At 45.3% G+C, this 19,581-nt stretch overlaps 1 protein-coding gene across 1 annotated transcript in view; it reads left to right on the top strand.

The window, feature by feature from the left end:
• The window catches only part of SLC22A23 (solute carrier family 22 member 23), a 127,497-nt gene that overhangs the window by 66,584 nt on the left and 41,332 nt on the right, over window positions 1–19,581 (top strand). The window contains exon 2 of the mRNA XM_012804249.2: window positions 9,623–9,791. Within this exon, the coding sequence (XP_012659703.2) occupies window positions 9,623–9,791 (169 nt within the window). The remainder of the gene's footprint in view (window positions 1–9,622; window positions 9,792–19,581) is intronic.

Raw genomic sequence — 19,581 nt, 5'->3', positions numbered from 1 at the left:
GGTTTCTTCATAATACAGTGCGGCATGGGGGAGACTCCTCCTGGATTGAAGGGGACAAAAGAGATTAGCAGTATGTAGATCTTGTTTGGATCCTGATTCAAAAAAAAAAAAAAAACTATGAAGAAACTTTTTTTAAGTGGGTAAACTGAACAGACTAGATATTACTTTTAATTAGATGTGGGTAATTTTGTCAGATGTGATGATAGTATTGTATTTATGTAAGAAAATTTCCTTTTTGCCAGGAGACATATTTAGAAGTGAAATGACATGATTTTAGGAATTTAGTTTAACAAGTTACAGGAATGACAAAGAAAGACAGAAGAGCCAAGTGGGGCAAAATATTGATAATCCCTAGGCCTAGCAGATGAGAAATAGGGACTCATGAAACCATTCTCCCTTCTTTGTGAATCTATGAACTTTCAAAAGGGAAGTGTTTTAAAATGCAGATGCAAGAGAATTGAGAGGATGAGAATAGAAAAAAGGAAAGCCCTGCTTATAAAAACAAGGTTGCTGGTGACATACTGTTCCTATGCTGCCTGTTACACGGTAGTGACACTATGAACGGGGGTGGGGGGGAATAGATTCTATTTGCCATAAGCCTAGCCCCTAATTTCCTGATTGCTGCCAAGCTCATAAAATAAAAACAATGACTGGAACATTGATGATGAGAAAGAAAAGCCATGTAATCTTCCCCACCCTCTGACAGGTGGGGAGCTGTGCATGTTGGTAGAGCGCAGAGTTGGGAGTAATTTAGGGCTATTCTATTCAGCTACGCTATTCTGAGGGGGGTTGCAACTCTGAAGATTCTATTTGCTGTCTGAATGCGTGACAGAATTATGCATGCAGGATCCATCATCGAGTGATTTTTGAGCCAAAGAATGGATAACACCAAAGGAATTGAGGACTGAGAATTGTTACTTTGGAAATTGCTGGAAAACCTGGATGGTAATTTCTAAACTGTGTTCTTGACCCTAAAACTACCCAGTCTCTTTCTCTACTGCTTCACTTTGCTTGAAAATGGACCACAGGCATGAACTGCAGGAATTCTAATGAATGTGAGACTGTTCTGAGAGTCAAAGTCATTCACTCCCTGGATTTTTCTCCTCTTATTAAGTATTGGAAAACTAAAAGTGCCATTCATTTAAATTCTTAAGCATGTGCAGTGGAATATCAGTCATTGTTTTGAAACAGAAGAAATTGCTAAGCATTTAAATCTCTGTTCCTGGTTTGAGTCATTGTAATGTTAGTTTTAAAGACAAGGTATGAGGTGATAGAAATAACCTATTACCTGGGAAGGAAATTGAACTTTATGGCTCATATTAAGTTTTATGGCAGAGATTTTCTCAAATTATTGCCAGCATATGAATATATAGGCTACGATGTGGACTTTGATAAGTTCCCATGCGAGACAGCAGCCTGGCTTCTACCAATTCACTGGCTTACCTCTTCCACGATGAGTAGAATTGATTCTGCTGTGGAAAGCCAAGAAAAGGGGGGCACAGATAAGGTAACTGAACTAGAGTGGAAGAAACTGTACTCTATTTATTCATTCAACAAGTATCTTAAGCCCATGGTCTGTACCAGGCACAGTCCTAGGCTCTGAGGAGCAGCAGTGAGCAAAGCCTTGGAAGCGTTTGTCTCCATGAGCCTAGATTCTGGTGGGGCACAGGGAGGAGGCAATACCCTCTGGAGACTCCATCTGAAGACAGCATTGAGTGTGGCAGAGATGCGGGATAATATAGGGGATTCTGGCTTCAACACCTACCCCGTTTCTTCCTTAGCCCTGGGATCTTGGACAAGTCATGTAATCACTCTGAGTTTCAGGGTCCTCTTGTATAAAAGGAGTGTTGAAAACAATACCTACATAGTAAGAATTGTGCAGATTAAATAAGTTTAACACATGAAAAATACCTAGCAAAGCATTTGGCTCACAGCAACTGGGAACTGTTACTTGGCCTAGTACTAGAGACATAATAGGCATTCAATTGATGAATAATTCAATACTTCTGCATCTGAGCATTTAAATGTTCTTGTCTACATACCTGGCAGGCATTGAATGTGATTTATAAGAAAAACTTAAAATTTCCCTGATTTTTATTTTCTCTTTTTCTAAATGGAGAAAACCACTCTTCCAAATTATTTAGACCATCCTTTGGGGTGGCAGAGAATAAGCTGAGAGGAAAAAGGAAGTCTCCCACGTGGGGATGGGGGGTGTGGAACTGTTAGGATAATGGCTGCCTTTTATGTCATACCCTCAAATGTTCTTTGGATCTCTGTGATATGCAATTTCAGGCCCTCTTGGTATAATAAAGAATTCCACAATCACATGTTCCCCTGTGTATTTTCCAGGATTTTGGAGGCCCTTGCCTCCTTATCTAGGCATTTATGATCAAACAGTGTCTCTACTTCAGGCCTATTTGGGGAGTGGCAGGGAGGAGTTACCTAGAGTCCTCTGTCTCACTGGGGAGGGACAGGATAATGGGGTTTTCTTTGAAGGGAGCCACAGATGGCTTCCAGGTAAGCTTTAGTAGCCCTGAGACTGAGCCAGAGCCAGGACGGAGGAAGCCAGTGCCCAGGAGGCAGGTGGCATGGCTGAACCCCCAGTCTCTATTGAGATTTCTTGTCCCCACTCTTCCTCACTGGCTGAAATAGATTTCTAGTCTCTCCGGTAATAGAGAAGAGGAGAGGAGTGGTCCATTTGTAAGGATAGTGGATTTGGAAAATCAGCCTCTGTGAATCCTACATGTTCTTGGGGCCGGGCTCTGCCATGGTCTCCAAGCCCTCGAGTCCCAGTAGCCCAACTGGCCTTCATGAAGGCTTGGCTTTGGAGAGGGACAGCTGAGCCATTCAACAGTTATTTCTCATTCCATAGGCCTATTCCAAGAAGCTTGTTTAATTTAGGTGCTTCACAGTTTGGGGAGACTCTGTCTGAGCTCATCTTGCCTCCCTCTGCCAGTGAGCCATGCAGTCTCTGCTTGTCTGGAGAGCAGTCTTGAACCCAGCCAGAGTGATGGGGGACAGCACAGCTGGGGAGATTGCAAGGGCTGGCTTTTCCCAGAAAAGGCTTTCAAAGCAGAATGTCCTGTAAAAACTGTTTCTCAATCCTTGCTGAACTCCTCAGGAAGAGCTGGTGTTTTTCTCTCCTTAGAAGCTTGTTACTCCTAGATTGAGACCTCTGTGCTGCTTTCCTTAGAATAAACTAGTGAGGGGGAGAAGAGGGAGACACAGGAACAGGAAAGAGGGGCTCTAAGGGACCTTCCCACCCACATCTCTGCCCTCACAGGGACAAAGAGCCTTCTCCATAGGATACTCTTCTTTCCAAGTAGCCTGGCCTACTTTCCCTGGATAGCAGAGACTATAAAACTTAAGAATCCTATACACTATATCACTTGAGTTCATTTTTGACCAAGTTTTATCTAAAACACAGCATGGTTTACGTCCCAAATGGAAGAACTTGATTCCCTTAATCTCTTAGTAACATCAACCCACCCAGCACTCAGTCTCATGTCTATAAGGACAGTGGCAAACAAGGAGCCTTCTGTGGCCATTACATGTGAGCCAGAAGCCACTCTAACTACTTCATATGCGCTGTTCCCTGCCACCTCCCATCTGTGGTAGGCGTGGTGACTATCTCCTTCATACACGAGGAAACAGAAGCACAATGAGGTTGAGTGACTCCATACAGCCTGGAAGAGGCAGGGAAGGAATTCAGCCCCCGCAGTCAGGCCAGGATCTGTGTGTGCCTCATCCTGTGCCTTGTGGGGCATACTGTATTCCAAGCACAGTGATTCTGGGAATTCCTAGTTTTCTGGTTTAAATATTGTCAGTCAACTGAATGTGCACCTTTGTTACTAGACAGCTGCAATCCCGAAAAATCCCATAGGCTCATTTCAGGGAACCCAGGAACACTTAGCAATCCCAAGAAAATACATTCTCTCTGCCTTCACCAGAGTTCTTTTAAATGTGTTTAAGAAAGAAGAAGCGTGTCTTGGCACCTATAGCTCAGCAGCTAGGGCGCCAGCCACGTACAGTGAGGCTGGCAGGTTCGAACCCAGCCCGGGCTTGCCAAACAATGACAACTACAACCAAAAAATAGCCAGGTGTTGTGCCAGGTGCCTATAGTCCCAGCTATGTGGGAGGCTAGGGCAAGAGAATCACTTAAGCCCAGGAGTTGGAGGTTGCTGTGAGCTGTGACACCACAGCACTCTACCAAGGGTGACGTAATGAGACTCTGTCTCAAGGAAAAAAAAAAGAAGAAAGAGTAAATGTCTTGTTTTATTCATGTGTATATTATAGGAACATTTTTTTAAGACTGATTCCAAAAGATTTTTAAGGTTTAACTGTTTTAATTACTGAATCCAGTGAAGAGTTAGATAAGCGTACGTGTGTATGGGGGGTAAAGGGATTAGAAGGAGAATGTTAAAACTTTGTTCTCTGACTAGTATTTCTAGGAGGCTAAAGCCAGGGATGAGTTCTGCTGGCTAACAGCAACACAGAGCCGTGAGCTTTACCTGAGGCTCCTTCCTTAGATGCTGCAGTGTTTGACTTAGATGCCCCAGTGTTTGACTTAGATGCCCCAGTGTTTGACTTAGATGCCCCAGTGTTAGACTTAGATGCCCCCAGAGCCTGCAGTGCCCTGTGGGGCTGAGACCTGGGGCCCAGGATGCTGCAGTAGCATCACTTCCTGACACTCCCAGCAGGGCAGCTTCTGAGATGGGCCTTGTGGGAGGGCCCATGTGACCCAATGTGATGAGCAAAATGCCTTGACCTCCACATCAGGGTTGAACCGACAAACAGAACCAGTAGGAGACCTACACTGAGTAGCACATTAAGAGATTTTCTGCAAGAACTTGGTTCACGGGATTGTGGAATTTTTTCTTCTTCCTCCAGGAATCCTCAACTCTATTTTTAAGGTCTTTCAACAGATTAAGTCAGGCTCACCCAAATTACCTAGAATCACCTCTCTTACTGAAAGTCAACTCATCATGGACTTTAGTCGGGTCTATCAGATATTTTCACGGCAACCCTGAGGTCAGTGTTTGACTGAGGCGAGGCCATGGACGGATCAGTCTCACCCTTACATTCTCCTCCCAAGGAATGACTGCAGCACCAGGGGTCACACTTGGGCTTTGATGCCTTGCTGCCCTGGGGCTTCTTCCTCTGCCACCTGCAGTGACTATTCTGGATAGCACAATTTTCTTTTCCTCCTGAAAATCTGTAAGAATCTGAAAACTTCTGAAAAGTAAATCTTCCCAGAATTGCAATCTTCTAACAATGCCACCTTTCTAACATAGCCTGCGGGCTGCCCTGTTCCTGCATACTCAGGCTGTCCTGGTCACGGTCCCTGTTCAGCTACTGACCAAAGACCTCAGTGTGGTCTTAATTACACGCTAGCTCATTCTCACAACCCTCGGTGATTGCTCTGCTCATCAACAAAGTATATGTAGCTTCCATGGACAGCTTAGAAGCCTTCTCCATTAAGGAGTTAGGGGAAAAGTTATTTTTTTAAGAGACAGAGTCTCACTCTGTCAAATGAGCCCAAAGCATGACTTGGCAATAATTATTATTAAGCAGGTTGAGCTTCCTAATCTCAAATGCCCTCAAATCTAAAACTTTTTGAGTGCCTAAATGATGCTGCCACAAGTAGAAAATTCTACACATGACCTTCTGTGATGAGTTGCAGTCAAAACTTTGTTTCATGCACAAAATTAATAAAATATTCTACAAAGTTACCCTCATACTATGTGTATTAGGCCCAAGTGCAATGTGCACAACACCCCATTTTGAAGATAACAAAACTGAGATACACCAAGGCCATAGTTTAGAAGTGCGAGGGGCAGGTTTGAACCCAGGCACTCTGGGCCAGCATCCAGGCTCTTAATCATAGTAGTGAAAGCACTGGAAACTTGACATATTTTAATGTTTGAATCTTTGATGCCTTATCTAGGATGACAGCTTATGGTGACCCTTAATTGTTTTGCATAATCAGGAGTCTTGCTACCCATAAGTGAAAAGCCACTGAGATCATTTGGCATTGGCTCCATTGGCAAAGAAATTGGTTCTAAGAAGTACTGGGACACAGCTTCCAGGCAGGGTCTTCCAAAGGGGCTGTGGATATTGCAGGGAACCTAATCACCATAGCAGCCAGACCCCTGAGGGGACCGTTGGGTTGGGGACAGCATTCTCTGCCCTTTGTGGCTGGAACTGTCTCCAAAGTGTAAGAGCCATTTCACCAGCTGCACCTGCTGGCAGCACTGGGCAGAGAGGTCCACCTGCAGCCCCCATTACCTTCTGATGGATGTCAGGACTCACAGCTTTAGCAGTCTCAGGTATTCTTTCCTCTTCCACTGCAGAGGAAAGGAACACCCAAAAGGAATATATGATTAATGGCAAACCTAAAGTACCTGCAGTTCCTTAATAATTGCTTTTTTAAAAAAAAAATTTTATAGCCACCTTCAGAATGTAGTTGGATTCAGGCAGTTTGGAAAGAATTTCTGGTGAGTCAAGACAAAAAAGGTATTTATGTACAGATGGTCACACCTGTGCCCTTACATCAGGTCACTGTGTTTTTCCATGGCTTGCAGGAATGCTAAAATATCAGATATCTGCTAGAGTGTGCTGCATTTTCTACCTTGTGACATAAAGTCTCTGCTAGGATTCCTAGCATAAAGAGGAAGAGGAGAGAGATCAGAAAATTATTACACCTCTTCAGCTGGGAGGCAAAATATGCTTATGGTTTAGGGGAAATACAGCAAGGCAGTGCTGCCCAAGGAGTCCCCTGGGGTCTCTTTAAAATGCAGATGCTGATTCTATAGGTCTGGGTGGGGCCTGAGATGCAGCCCCATTTGCTGCTGACACTGCGAGTTCCAGGAGAATGTTTCTAGGAGCAACGACTTAGGGGTCCACGCAGACCACTTACATATGGAAGAGGAGGGAGAGAACCTTTAGAAGAAAAACTCTGACAGTTAAGTAATTGTCATCTTGACAGTCACACTTATAAATGTGCCATCACAGCAACTCACTGCAACCCAGGGGGACTGCGGTCTGATTAGCATCCCCAGCCACTACGGCCGTTCTCTCCTCAGTCACGTCCAAGTAGACACTGGCCTGGGAAGTGGCCCCCTGTTCCTTTGTGTGATATCAGACATCCTGAAGGGGACTGAGGGGGAAGAAGTGGAGTTGCTGATATTTTCATCCTTCTTGTGTCACTAAATTAAAGACGAGTAGTGAAGAGAAAAACCACAAGCAATATGCAGTGTCTGCTGTACCAGCAAACTGTCGCCGTGCAGCCATCTTGCTATTTCCGCATTATCTCTCCGACTTTGTTTAAAGGTTACCTGGGTGCCCAAATGCTACATTTCCTTATCTGATATGAGCCTGTGCCAAGCTTCCACTAAACTTAACCGAGGCTAATATAGATTTCTGGTTGTCAAAGCAGTAAGTCAACTGCTTGTGCTTAATAAGTTAAAACTAAAATCTACAACTGTTAGTCTTTTCTTAAAAGAAAGACCCTATTTTCCTTGTTATTTTTAAGAGCAGAAATGCCAAATCTGGACCATGCTAAGGATCTTTTAAGTGAGCCCAGCCTAGGGTACTGAAAGGAACATCACAGCTGATAGCTGTTTAATCCAGTTTTCCTAATAGAGTGGTAAAGAGCTCTTTATAAGCAATATTCAGTGAGACCTGGTTTCTCTCTTACTCATCAATAGCCAGGATGATGATCTGTTTGTTTGTGGCCGAACAGGAATAGAAATTCTGATGGCATTATTATTTTTTCCAGCAGATGAGCTGGTGTAGGAATTGGCTGGCATGGTGCCCTCTCCTTGGTAGGGCTGACAATACCCTTGCAGCCAAGTGTAATTTATCTCTTCTGCCTCTAATCTGCTGCCCTTCTTGCTGCCTTGCGACCCCCTTCTGTGATCCCTAAACAGCCAGCAGATGAGCTGTCCCAGCCGATCTACGGAACAGTCTCCAGACACAAAGACGCGGACAGTGTTCTCTCCCAGGGTCTCCCTTTCTTTCGTCTTCCCTTCTCCTTCTTCCTCTCCTTCTTCCTGCTAAACTTTTTTTAAAAAGCAAGCAAGCTAATGGGCATACGTAAGCACAGAAGTAAAAAAATCATAGGAAATCAAGAGGAGGGGATGGGGGCAAGAGAGGTGTAAAAACCTACCTAATAGATACAGTGATCACTATTTGGTTGATGAGCCCGCTTACAACCCTAACTGAAGCATTATAAAGACTATCCATGTAACAAAAACATTTGTATCCCCTTAATATTTTGAAATAAGCATTTAATTTAATTTAACAAGCAAGAAAGCTTTAGGGAAAACTGCATATTGTAGAGTAGCAAATAAACTTACTTGTCCTATGGGGGAAAATAGGTAAAACCTAGCTGCATTTTTCTAGTACAAAGGCTCTTTATTACGGGATTCATGGGGTAGGTCTCTGTCAGTTGTCACTTGGGTGCCACAGGTTAAAGTTTTGTGACTGTCTTTTTGACTTAGTGTCAAATGAAGAGAAAAGGTTCTTGCAAACGGAAGAGACCGTGGTCTCCGTCCATTCAGTGGATATTTATTGAAGACAGGTTCTGTGTTTTTGTTTGGGAGCTGCGAGTCTGACTCAGACATAGCCCCTGCCTGGGGAGGTGTTTATCTAATAGGAACAGAGAAAGGGAGGCACACATTACAAGGGGTTACAGCATTCCATTATGGAGAAGGAGCTTTCTGGTTAGACCATTACTGTATGATTTGAGTCTGCTTTATTGTTTGTTTTTGTCTGGTTTAAATAGCTAAGCTGCTCAGTCTGTCTCAGTCTCATAATGTGAGTTAGTTGCCTGGAACTCAGAGTCCTCCAGGAGTACTGGAGTCAGCCAGAAAAGATGGGTGGTACAGGTGGGTGGGACACAAGCCCGGTGTCCTATACAAATCTTGAGCAAGTCCCCAAGTATAGTGTCACAGGCAGGAAGGAATGGCAACAGAAATGAGGATGGACATGAGAGGAACGTGCTAGATGGCAAGTTTGGTGACATCTGGAGAACAGAGGAAGTGGGAACATTGGGTAGTGCAAAAACTCTATGCCTATAAGAAACAGCATTTCCAGCTGGGTGCCGTAGCTTGCAGCTATAATACTTGCACTCTGGGAGGCCAAGGTGGGTGGATTGTCTGAGCTCAGGAGTTCAAGACCAGCCTGAACAAGAGTGAGACCCCATCTCTAAAAGTAGCCAGACATTGTGGTGAGCACCCATAGTCCCAGCTACTCGGGAGGCTGAGATAGGAGGATCACTTGAGCCCAAGAGTTTGAGATTGCTATGAGCTATGACGCCATGGCACTCTACCCAGAGCAACAGGGTGAGACTCTGTCTCAAAAAAACAGAAACAGAAAAAAACAGCATTTCCTGGTTTCTAAGCATATAATGTCCTTTTGCCACTGACTTGTCCTGTGGCAATGACCAACAATCCTGCTTCCCAGCTGGGGAAATACCTCTCAGGGCCATTACAATGACAGCAAATGAAAACAATTCCTGTTTTGGTGGGTTGAGAAGTGTGCTGGCCTAGTGCACTCAGGGCTGCCGCAGGCCATCGGGCAGGGCACTCATCTCTTTCTTGTTGGTTTTGTATTCTAGGAATAGAGCTGTGTCCCCCTGGAAAACGGTTCACAATCACGATGGTGGCCAGCTTCGTGGCCATGGCCGGGCAATTCCTCATGCCTGGGCTGGCCGCCCTGTGCCGGGACTGGCAGGTGCTGCAGGCGCTCATCATCTGCCCCTTCCTGCTCATGCTGCTCTACTGGTCGTGAGTATCCTCTATGCACCTGCCCGGTGCTGTGTGCGCACACGACTTCCAAAGGCCAGCCCCAGGCCAGACAGGGGCCCCACCGTCCCCAAGCTTCCTACTCATTTCAACTTGTGTTTTTTTCTGAGGATGTTTTCCTCTCTTTTTAAAAATCACATCCTTTTAACTTTTATCTTGGAAAATATTGGAAAATACACAAAAGTAGACAGAAGAGTAGAATGAGCCCCCCGTGTGCCCTGCACCAGCTGTAGCCATCCTTTCCTGGTCAGTCTGGCTTCACATCTCACTCCACAGAGTTATTTTGATGTAAAATTTTATGAATGAATTGGGGGGGATGTCTTGTGTTGGGAGGGAGAAGTTTGGAGATGTTAAAGGATTTACAAAATCTCCCTTATCTCTTATAGGTGAGGAGTGGGAAAACTTTGGCCGTGGGCCAAATTTAGCCCACTGTCCACATAAATAAAGTTTTTTGGAGCACACCCACACTCGTACGCTGACACCTGTATAGCCTATGGAAGTTCTGCTGGTGCAGCGGTGGAGTTCAGCAGATGCAGTGGAGACAGTATGGCCCACAGAGCCGAAAATATTTAGTATCTGATCCTTCACAGAAAATCGTTTTCCCACCCTTGCTCGAGACTTTTAGGACCATGCATATATAACTTTAGGGTTTGACCTGGGCAACTGGAATTTTTAAACTCCCCAGGGAATTAATGTTCAGCTAAGGTTGAAAACTACAGCTCTTTGGAGAAAGAGGTTTATATTTTAAAAAATGATTATTTGACCCTTTTTACAAGTAACTCTTTTCTTTTCCTCTCCATCCACGCCCTCACTTTGCCCACAGTGTGATATCCTGCAGGGTGGGCTACACATGCTGCCCTGCATTGCTGTGACCTGGTTGATAATGGAAACCAGATTTCTGGCCCACACAGTCAGTCACGCCCTTGCTTTAAGGATTCACTGGAGCAGACCTTCCTTCTTGAAGGCTCCAGGGAAAGCAGAAAGCATCTGTGTTTTAGCTCCATAGTACTGACCCCACCCTGCCTTTGAGCAGATCGGCCCACAGAGAGATCACAGTGAGGGTGCAAGTGCATTTTCCTTAAGAGCCTGGTTCTTGCTTACTGTGTCCTGAGAACCCCAGCGGCAGCTGGGAGCTGCCAACAGCAGATGGGGAGAAGGCCACCTGCTGGGAAGGCCACCCTGCAGCCACAGCTGCCAGTGCTGAACTCCTCTGCCTCGTGCTCTAGCCTGCACCCAAGTCACCATCCACGTCCATCCCACAGCCCAGGACAACCTTCTCCCCCAACCGGGTCTTGAGAGGCAGAGAATGAGGTGGTCTCCCAGAGCAGGATGGAGTCGGCAGCTCTTTGCCTTTTATCTCTGAAGGAAGCCCGTCTGTCCCTCTCTTCTGTCACGTGTCTCTGGGCTTCACTTGTTTCCTAATTCAAAGGCACTGATTGATCTAACAAATGCTGGCTCTGTGCTTTCCTCTGTACCCAGCACAGATGGCAAGCACTTTACAAATAGTAAATGGTTCAGCCCTCAGATCGCATCAGAGGACAGAACTGCAGTGTCCTGCTGGTGTGGGTCAGAGCCTGGACCTAAAACCATCCATTCTCACCAAACTCCTGCCCCAGGCCCTTAGTTTCCACCTCAGCCCTGTCCACCCCCACTGCCCCTGGCCCCCACTATTCTCTGTCCAAGCTGGGAGAGGGGGTTAGAGTCCAGACGGGTGGGGAGACTGCCTCTCTCAGACTCACACTCCTGGACAGCAAACAAGACTGTTTACCTGACCCCCGGTTCTGCTCCCACCTGTCCCAGGTAGAAGGATACTTGGTGGGGAAGAAGTGGCAGGCACAGGCTTCTCAGAGTAGTTCTGGGTCTACAGGGGTGACTCTCACAGAAAAGAGTAAGAGTTTTCATTTAAGAGTGTTTTTTTTAGTTAAACTTTAGAAATATATTAAGGTTTAATGACAGGCAAGATTAGATGTTCATTATTTAAATACATCATAAAACCTTAAGAAAAATTCTTTGAAATACACAAATTTTAAGACAAAATTGTATGGTGCTTCATAAGGTACCCGGGGGACTTAAAGGAAGTATATGTGCATGTATGCAACATGTGTACACAAGGACGGTGGTCCCACAGCCCAGCCCCAGGTGCTTACAGCTCTAGGGTTCAGTCTGGGTAGAGCTGGCCCAACAACTGGCTGTGCCACCTCCCTCACAGCCTGCTTCACACTGCCCTGAGCCCTCCATTTCCTCATCTTTGTAAAAAGTGGGTCATGAGTTGTTCTGAAGACTGAAATAATGCAGGCAGAGGATATCACCAGGTGGGGATAGGGTCAGGGAGTTGAGTAGGGGGACCTGGGCACAGGGACTGGAATGCTGCTGCTTAATAGCTGTGTGACCATGGGCAAGTTACTTAACCGCTCTGAGTCATATGGTCAATAGTGGGATTAAAAGGAGTCAGTGAATATTATGAGAAGCACTTAGAATGGGGCCTGGCATTTAATATGTTATGTATATTAACTGCTATGATAATCATAATTATTTTCATATTTATATTATGATGCTTAGCACAGGTCTGGTCTATAACAAGTACTCATAAATATTAAATAGTAGCTACTACTATTATCATTATTACATAGGGTGACCACATTTTAATATTGGTAAAGCGGGACACCATTCATGGGGGGGGGGGAGGCTAACAACAATGCAAACTTTGATAAGCAGTTCTCGATAATCACTTCTCAACAATTATTTGTTATTATTATAGTTTAACATTATAAAAATTAACGAAAATAATATAAAACTCATATCCTGGCGAAATAGCCACATGGCATCCAAAAACCATATATTCCCTTACTGTTCTCCTGCCCGTTGGTGCATTCTTTCAAAAAATTGGGACTTTTTTAAAACACCGGGGGACGTGGGACAAATTGTTAAAAATCGGGACATCTGGTCACCCTATTATTACATCACCTGTTTGATATATACAGGACTCTGAGTATCATGGGGGCAAGTTAAAAAAATTGGTGGTAAGAAACATATTCCACTTTTGCCTACCAGCCTTGAAAGGCTCCACTAGAATTATTGGCTTTAAAAGCCAGTAATTGCCTACCCTTTTTTATCTTCTCCCTAATTTCCACACTTCCTCCCATCTGGTGCACTGTTGTTCAACAGGATGACGTGGCCTGCTGGGGCCAGGGGGTGAGCTGCAGCACCAGCCAGCATGACCGGCTGTTGGTGGCAAAATATTGAAAATTGCTCGCTTTCCTGTAATGAGCAAGTATTTATTGAATGCACTCAGGGTGCCCAGCAGCGTGCCCGTGCTCAGAGCACTGTAACTCTAAAGAGCAGACATGAAGCATGTGGGTTAACAAGGACTAGAAAACAAACTGCGTCAAGCAAAATTCTCAGAGGGCAAATTATTGGGTTAGAGTCAGTAAAGACAAAAATGGGGGGATTGACCAGAAAGGATCTTGTGACCAAAGTGGTGGACTAAATGGACTAAATGTGTGTGTATCCAACACACACAAATGCTGGATACAATGCAACATTCTTTTTAAATGCAATGCTGAGCCCTAGCACAAGAAAGGGATGCTCCCCAAGACTAGACCAAGGGAGAATTCCATCAGGAGCAGACACCAAGCTAACTCACAGGGCATCTGAACCAGAAAGAAGCCCAGGGAGCTTGGGTTTGAACACCTGCCCGGGGCGCTGGAGCTAAGCTCTCAAGTCTCTTATGCAATTAGAACTGAGCTCCTTGAATCAAGCCAGCTATCATAACTAACTGTGACAACAGGACTGTAAAATCTTTGCCTGCTAGAAGGACTCAGCCCAATACTGGCTGATTGCCTTGGACCAAGGGCAGAAAAAGATTCACCCTGGAGAAATCAGAGCCTGGAAATAGGCACCACACATGGCTGTACATTCCAAATTCCAACCGCTGCTGAGGATGAAAAGTGTAAGAACCAGTGAAACTCACTGAACTCCTCAGGGTCAAAAGTAGAACTTCCCATGCATGCATGTAAGACTCAGGCAGAAGAAAATTCTTGTTCAAAATGAGCTCGCAGGCAAAAATCACAGATCCATGGGAAAACATTATAAGGACCAAAAAGCATCCATCAGGGAATCTGTGTCTCAGGAACTACAGAAAATAGAGCAACCTGAAAGAGTGAATGGAGCTGATTGACTTTCCCCCACCCCAAGCCAGTGCTATTCTACATGCCGAGTGGTCTCGGCACCGCGCGTGTGCGTGAGCAAGCCCCTGCTTGCTTGAAAAATGCATTACGGGGCAGGTGGGGGCAGGAGGGAGCTCAGAGACAGCATTCCCATAAATAAACAAATATTACACTTTCATGGAATCAGCGCTGCAAAGAAGGGGAGGGAGTGGCCCCTCTGCGGAGGTGATAACCTGAGAACTAACACAAACTTTTGGGAGGAGAAGGTGGGAACAGCCAAGGCAAAAGCTGGCCTCCACTCTGCTCTTTCTGGAAAAGAAAGGAGAAAGCAAGTGTGGCTGGAGCATGGTGGACAGAGGTGAGGGAGGGTGACTCAGTAAGCTGGGGTTAGGGAGTCAGTTTCTGTGGTTTGAAGTAGAGGAATAATATGCTCCACATGTGCTCTGAGGGGATCTGTCTGTTGTGCAGAGAAGGGACAGAGTGTGGGTGAGGGTTGGGGCAGAGGCAGTCAGTACTTGATGGAAGGGCAGGGTGTCACCTACAGAATCTGATTTGAGAGACTCTTTGCAAGCAGTGCCAGTGAGACTTACTGCTGGATTCCGTGTGGCACATAAAGTTGACACAGGAAGTGGTGACGGGGATGGGGTCTGTCTCCTGCGATGGAGAGACCAGGGCTTTATGAGACATGCAGGCCCAAGAGGGGTAGAGCCTCAAGTCCTGTCCTGCCATCAGAGCGTGAAGGGCAGCAGGTGACCGGCTGAGGGAAAGCCTCAAGAAGAGCTTGAAGACTGGATCAAAGCCACAGCCTGTTTTAAGATTGAGTTTTATTTATTTATTTATTTATTTACTCTTTTTAGAGACAGTCTCACTTTTGTCACCCTCAGTAGAGTGCCACGGCCTCACAGCTCACAGCAACCTCCAGTTCTTGGGCTTAAGCAATTCTCTTGCCTCAGCCTCCCAAGTAGCTGGGACTACAGGCACCTGCCACAACGCCGCCCTGCTATTTTTTGTTGCAATTTGGCCAGGGCCAGGTTTGAACCCACCATCCTCCGTATATGGGGCCAGCGCCCTATTCACTGAGCCACAGGCGCCTAGATTGAGTTTTATTATTATCCACATATAGCAAGGTCAATAGACCAGGAGATGATTGCCATTGTAAACATTGCTTATTACCCACAGTTACCAGTAGAAGGGGTGTACCACACAGGGCCACGTGGAGAAGATCCCAGGGTCAGTCGGGAGGCAGAGGGAGGGAGAGACCTGGGAAGGAGGCTTTACTGTGGTTTCTGCAGAGGCAGGGAACACAGGCTTGGGTGGCCTATTGGGATAGTTTCAGCAGGCTCTGGGATGCAGGGACCTTCCCTAGTTATCCACTACTTGGCCCTGGTCCTAGGGTGACTAGGGTAGGTGGCTCGTGTCTTAGAGTGTGAGAGCCCGATGCAGGAAGTATCTGGGTGTGGGCTCTGAACCAGGGAGCCTGCACGGGACACCTGCACTTGTAGGCGGATCTCCTACCATCTCTAGGAACTGGCTAACCCAGGATGGGGCAGTCTCCAGGATTAGCAGGACCTCAGATGTCAAAACATCAGGAAATATAGAAAACAAAAAGGTCTAATATGCAAGTTTTCTGCAGCTACAGGGCTACAGAATGTTGTAGAATGACATGCTCCCAAGAGTAGAATCATCAGCCAGGAAGAGGTGGCAGTGGCAGTGGTGTGGTGCACCCAGAGCCTGGACAGGGGGTTGGCTGAGTGTGTAATGAGTACAGGTGTGTTCTGATGATGGCAAGATGTGACACATAAATGACGTGTGCCTCAACAAGAGGAGCCAAGATAGGAGATCGGTGTCATCCCATGAGCTGCCTGGGGAAGCTCAGAACACGCTTGCCATCCAGGCCCACAGGGGACCTGCTGTCATTTTCCTATGGGCTTTAGGCAAGGAAAGAGCTGTGGAAGCCAGAGAGAATGGAAAGGTGGGCTCGCTTGGACAGTCTACTCCCATGTGCTTTGCAGAGTCAGACCAGGGCACTTGGTGGTGACACAGAGCAGAGAGAGGGTTTGAGAGTATACTTTCACCTGAATGCAAGCCTTGTCAAAGGTGGCAGGTAATTCCCTGATAGACTCAGGTGCCTGCGGCTGGGATCTGCCCTGTCTTAGTTCCTCAGGGTACCAGGACCAAACAAATGTGTGCTAGGTCACTTTTCTTGGGCATTTATTATTACCTAGGAAAGGACAGCAGACCTACAATAATGCTAATCTAGAAGGAAGTCATACTGACCGATCCTATTTCCAGAAGAAATGTGGAATTCTTCCAAGGTCACAACAAACAAACAAGGGTCCAAACTTCAAGAGGAAGGAGGCCTCTAGGAGAAATTCTGCACTGATGTGCCAGAATGGAAGAGGGAGCTGGGTGGAAGGCCCGCTGCTTTCAAGTTGCACAAATTAGGGAATGCTGCCCTTTGGGGATGGCTGTAGCCTGCACTGGGGTGTGTGGCTTGATGACATATCTCCCTTCCAGCTGTCATGGGAGGCACAGCCTTGTCAGTGTATCCAGAGGTCCAGGTCCTTGTGATGTTGGAGTATCTTGGGAGATGAGAGGGTGGAAGGTCAGGGAGGTAAGATGTGGGACAGGGTGACACCCGGTATTCCTGGGTGGACTCACAGTTAAAGGTAGGAGGCAAGGAAGGGGAACATTACGTTCTGACATCGTGGACTCCTTTGTCACTGATCCATGTGCTGTGATGTTTGCTGGTTTGAGTGTGTCTTAACATTTTAAGGGTGTGCTTTTCTCAGAATCAGCTACAAGCTGAAATTCATAGCTGTGAGAATACATTTACCATTGTACTCTTGACTTAACCATAGTACTCAAATTCCTTCTATCTTCCTGGATCTAAGGAGCAGGTTGTTGGTGGGTTTATTTCTATTTCTAGGTAGGAAAACCAAGGAATGGAAAAACCTTCACTAAAATACTCAGAAGAGTAGGAAAATCATTAGCGAGCTTTCTGCTCCCACATGCATCCCTCCAACCCTGGCAGGGAGCACGGGGGCGCAGTTGTCTTGTACTCTTTCCATGGACTTTAATCCAGTACGTACCTCTCAGCGAAAGAGTCTCATCTTGGATTCACCTTACACGTGCGTTTTTTGTGAACCGCTTGGAGAAAGAACAGTAAACAGGTTCGAGATGCGTGAAGATGGTGAATTATCAACTACACTCTGTTCAACTGGAATTTTGTTGTGACGAGAGAAAAGAGCTGTTGGCAATCAGCGTGATCACTGAAAGCATCTGGGAAAGCAATAAGAAGATAATAAGCCGTATGGGAAATAATGAGGAAATTAGAGAAAGATCAAGCAGCACTGTGTAACAGTGAAGAATAAGTAATAGTACCAATTCCCCAAATGAAGAGATAAGGCTGAAAGCACAGGAAATGAGAGTGCCCTGCGTAAAGGACAGTCTGGCTGGGGAGGAACACAGTTCAGAGGTTGGTTGTGGAGGAACCTTTAGGAAAAACTGTACATGCTCGAAGGGGATTTTTTTTTTAATTTGGATAGAAAGCCATTATAAAACATTTAAATGGTGTCAGATTTGATAAATATATAGCTGGTTTTTTTTTATTACCAACAATTCTCATATGGACATGGCCCTAACTCTGGGCTCTGTTGAATAACATTAGATGTATTTTAGCCAGCATAATACTGATTTTTAACATTTCTTGCAAGTTTATTTCTTAGACCTATTAACACTTTGTATAACTTAGCTCCTCAAATCCCTCCAAAGACCCTCTGAAGTAGCTACTAGACATTCAATGATGTGTTAAGATTCTATACCTGGTAAGAGAGGTCAGGATTCCAGCAGGTGCAGGTGGACTCTGGAGGCAGACTGGAGCCCACCAGCTGCGCAACCCAGTCCTAGGAACCAGGCTGCAGAACCCCAAGCAGTGGAGAGTCCCCTTGGCTGCTGCCAGCAGCATGTGCTTGGCACAGCTATGCTTCTCTCCAGGAAGAATTCTTCATGCCCTCTTTTTTGTTTAGTATATTGTTTCATAGTTACAAAAACATTTCTTTTTTTTCTAATTCTTCTTTTTATTTTGGTTGGGGATTCATTGAAGGTACAAAGAACCAGGTTAGGTTGATTGTATTTGCTAGGTAAAGTCCCTCTTATAATTGTGTCCTGCCCCCAAAGGGTGTGTCACACACTGTGACCCCCCCAGCCCCTCCCTCCCTCCCTCTCTCTCTGCTTTTCCCTTCCCCCACCTCCCTCCTTCTTTCTCTCTGCTCACCCCTTCCTCCATCCCCCTCCTTCCTCCCCTCTCTGGGCTCTCCCCTTCCTTCGCCTCCCTCCCTCTTCTCCCTCCCTTCTTCCCTCTCTCTCTGCTCACCCCTTCCTCCATCCCCCACCATGTGCTAGGTCATTAATTGTCCTCATATCAGAATGGAGTACATAGGATCCTTGCTTCTCCATTCTTGTGATGCTTTACTAAGAATAATGTGTTCCACTTCCATCCAGGTTAATACAAGGGATGTAAAGTCTCCATCTTTTTTAATGACTGGATAGTATTCCATGGTGTACATATACCACAGCTTATTAATCCATTCCTGGGTTGGTGGGTATTTACGCTGTTTCCACATTTCAGTGACTGTAAATTGAGCTGCCATAAACAGTCTAGTGCAAGTGTCCTTATGGTAAAAGGATTTTTTTCCTTTTGGGTAGATGCCCAGAAGTAATGGGATTATAGGATCAAATGGGAGGTCTAGCTTGAATTCTTTGAGGGTTCTCTATACTTCCTTCCAGAAAAGTTGTATTAGTTTGCAGTCCCACCAGCAGTGTAAAAGTGTTTCTTTCTTTCCACACCCACAGTATACAAAAATATTTCTAAAATTGTTGTGATATCAGTACCTACCCTAAAAGGGAATCAGTAAAAATGTGTTAAGTGGATGAATTAATTTTGCTTCTTATTATTGTTGGAATAACTTTAAAAGACCCTTTGAAATTTTTTACAGACACACAGTCCAGCAGGGACTACATATTAGCCTTTTTTTCTTGTCAAAATATACTCAAGGGGCACAGCATCTTCCTCCATCAAAACCAGTTTTATTTCTAAAGGGGTTCAAAATACCACATTATACAAAGAGACACGATTACAGATAAAAGAGGAGATATGAGACCCCCTGCATGTGAGGAGGTAAAGTCATTTCGGTTATACTAGCAGTTGGCATCACATAGGAAAGTATTTTCCTCAAGGCAAAGTGAAAAAGATAAGTCATAAAATGCATATGGTCTCTGGGAGCTTGAATAAATAGGCAGTAGTTATTTTTGCAGGTTATCAGTTAATTTGCAGTAATGTATAGGGAACTTAAAGGAAAAAAAATTGAGCCAAATTCTATTTGCCTACAACTACCTAGATGAGGAGATTAGGTGATACTCTGATAGAAGACAAGTATAGGAATACAAATGGCAGCCTGTATTTCAGTTGTAAAAACTGAACAATTAAAAGTAAGGTCAAAATATTCTCCAAGTCATTGTTTTGTGATTTGCTGATGGCATGGAATTTTAGGGAACCCTCAGGCAAGAGCCTGCCCCATTTTCAACTTCTGAGTACGCAGAGATTG

This window comes from Otolemur garnettii, unplaced genomic scaffold (genome assembly GCF_000181295.1).
Source record: "Otolemur garnettii isolate 467f Iridium unplaced genomic scaffold, OtoGar3 scaffold00026, whole genome shotgun sequence".
NCBI classification, from domain to species: domain Eukaryota; kingdom Metazoa; phylum Chordata; class Mammalia; order Primates; family Galagidae; genus Otolemur; species Otolemur garnettii.
The sequence above is the reverse complement of the archived record's forward strand: the minus strand, read 5'-3'. Positions and strand labels throughout refer to the sequence as shown.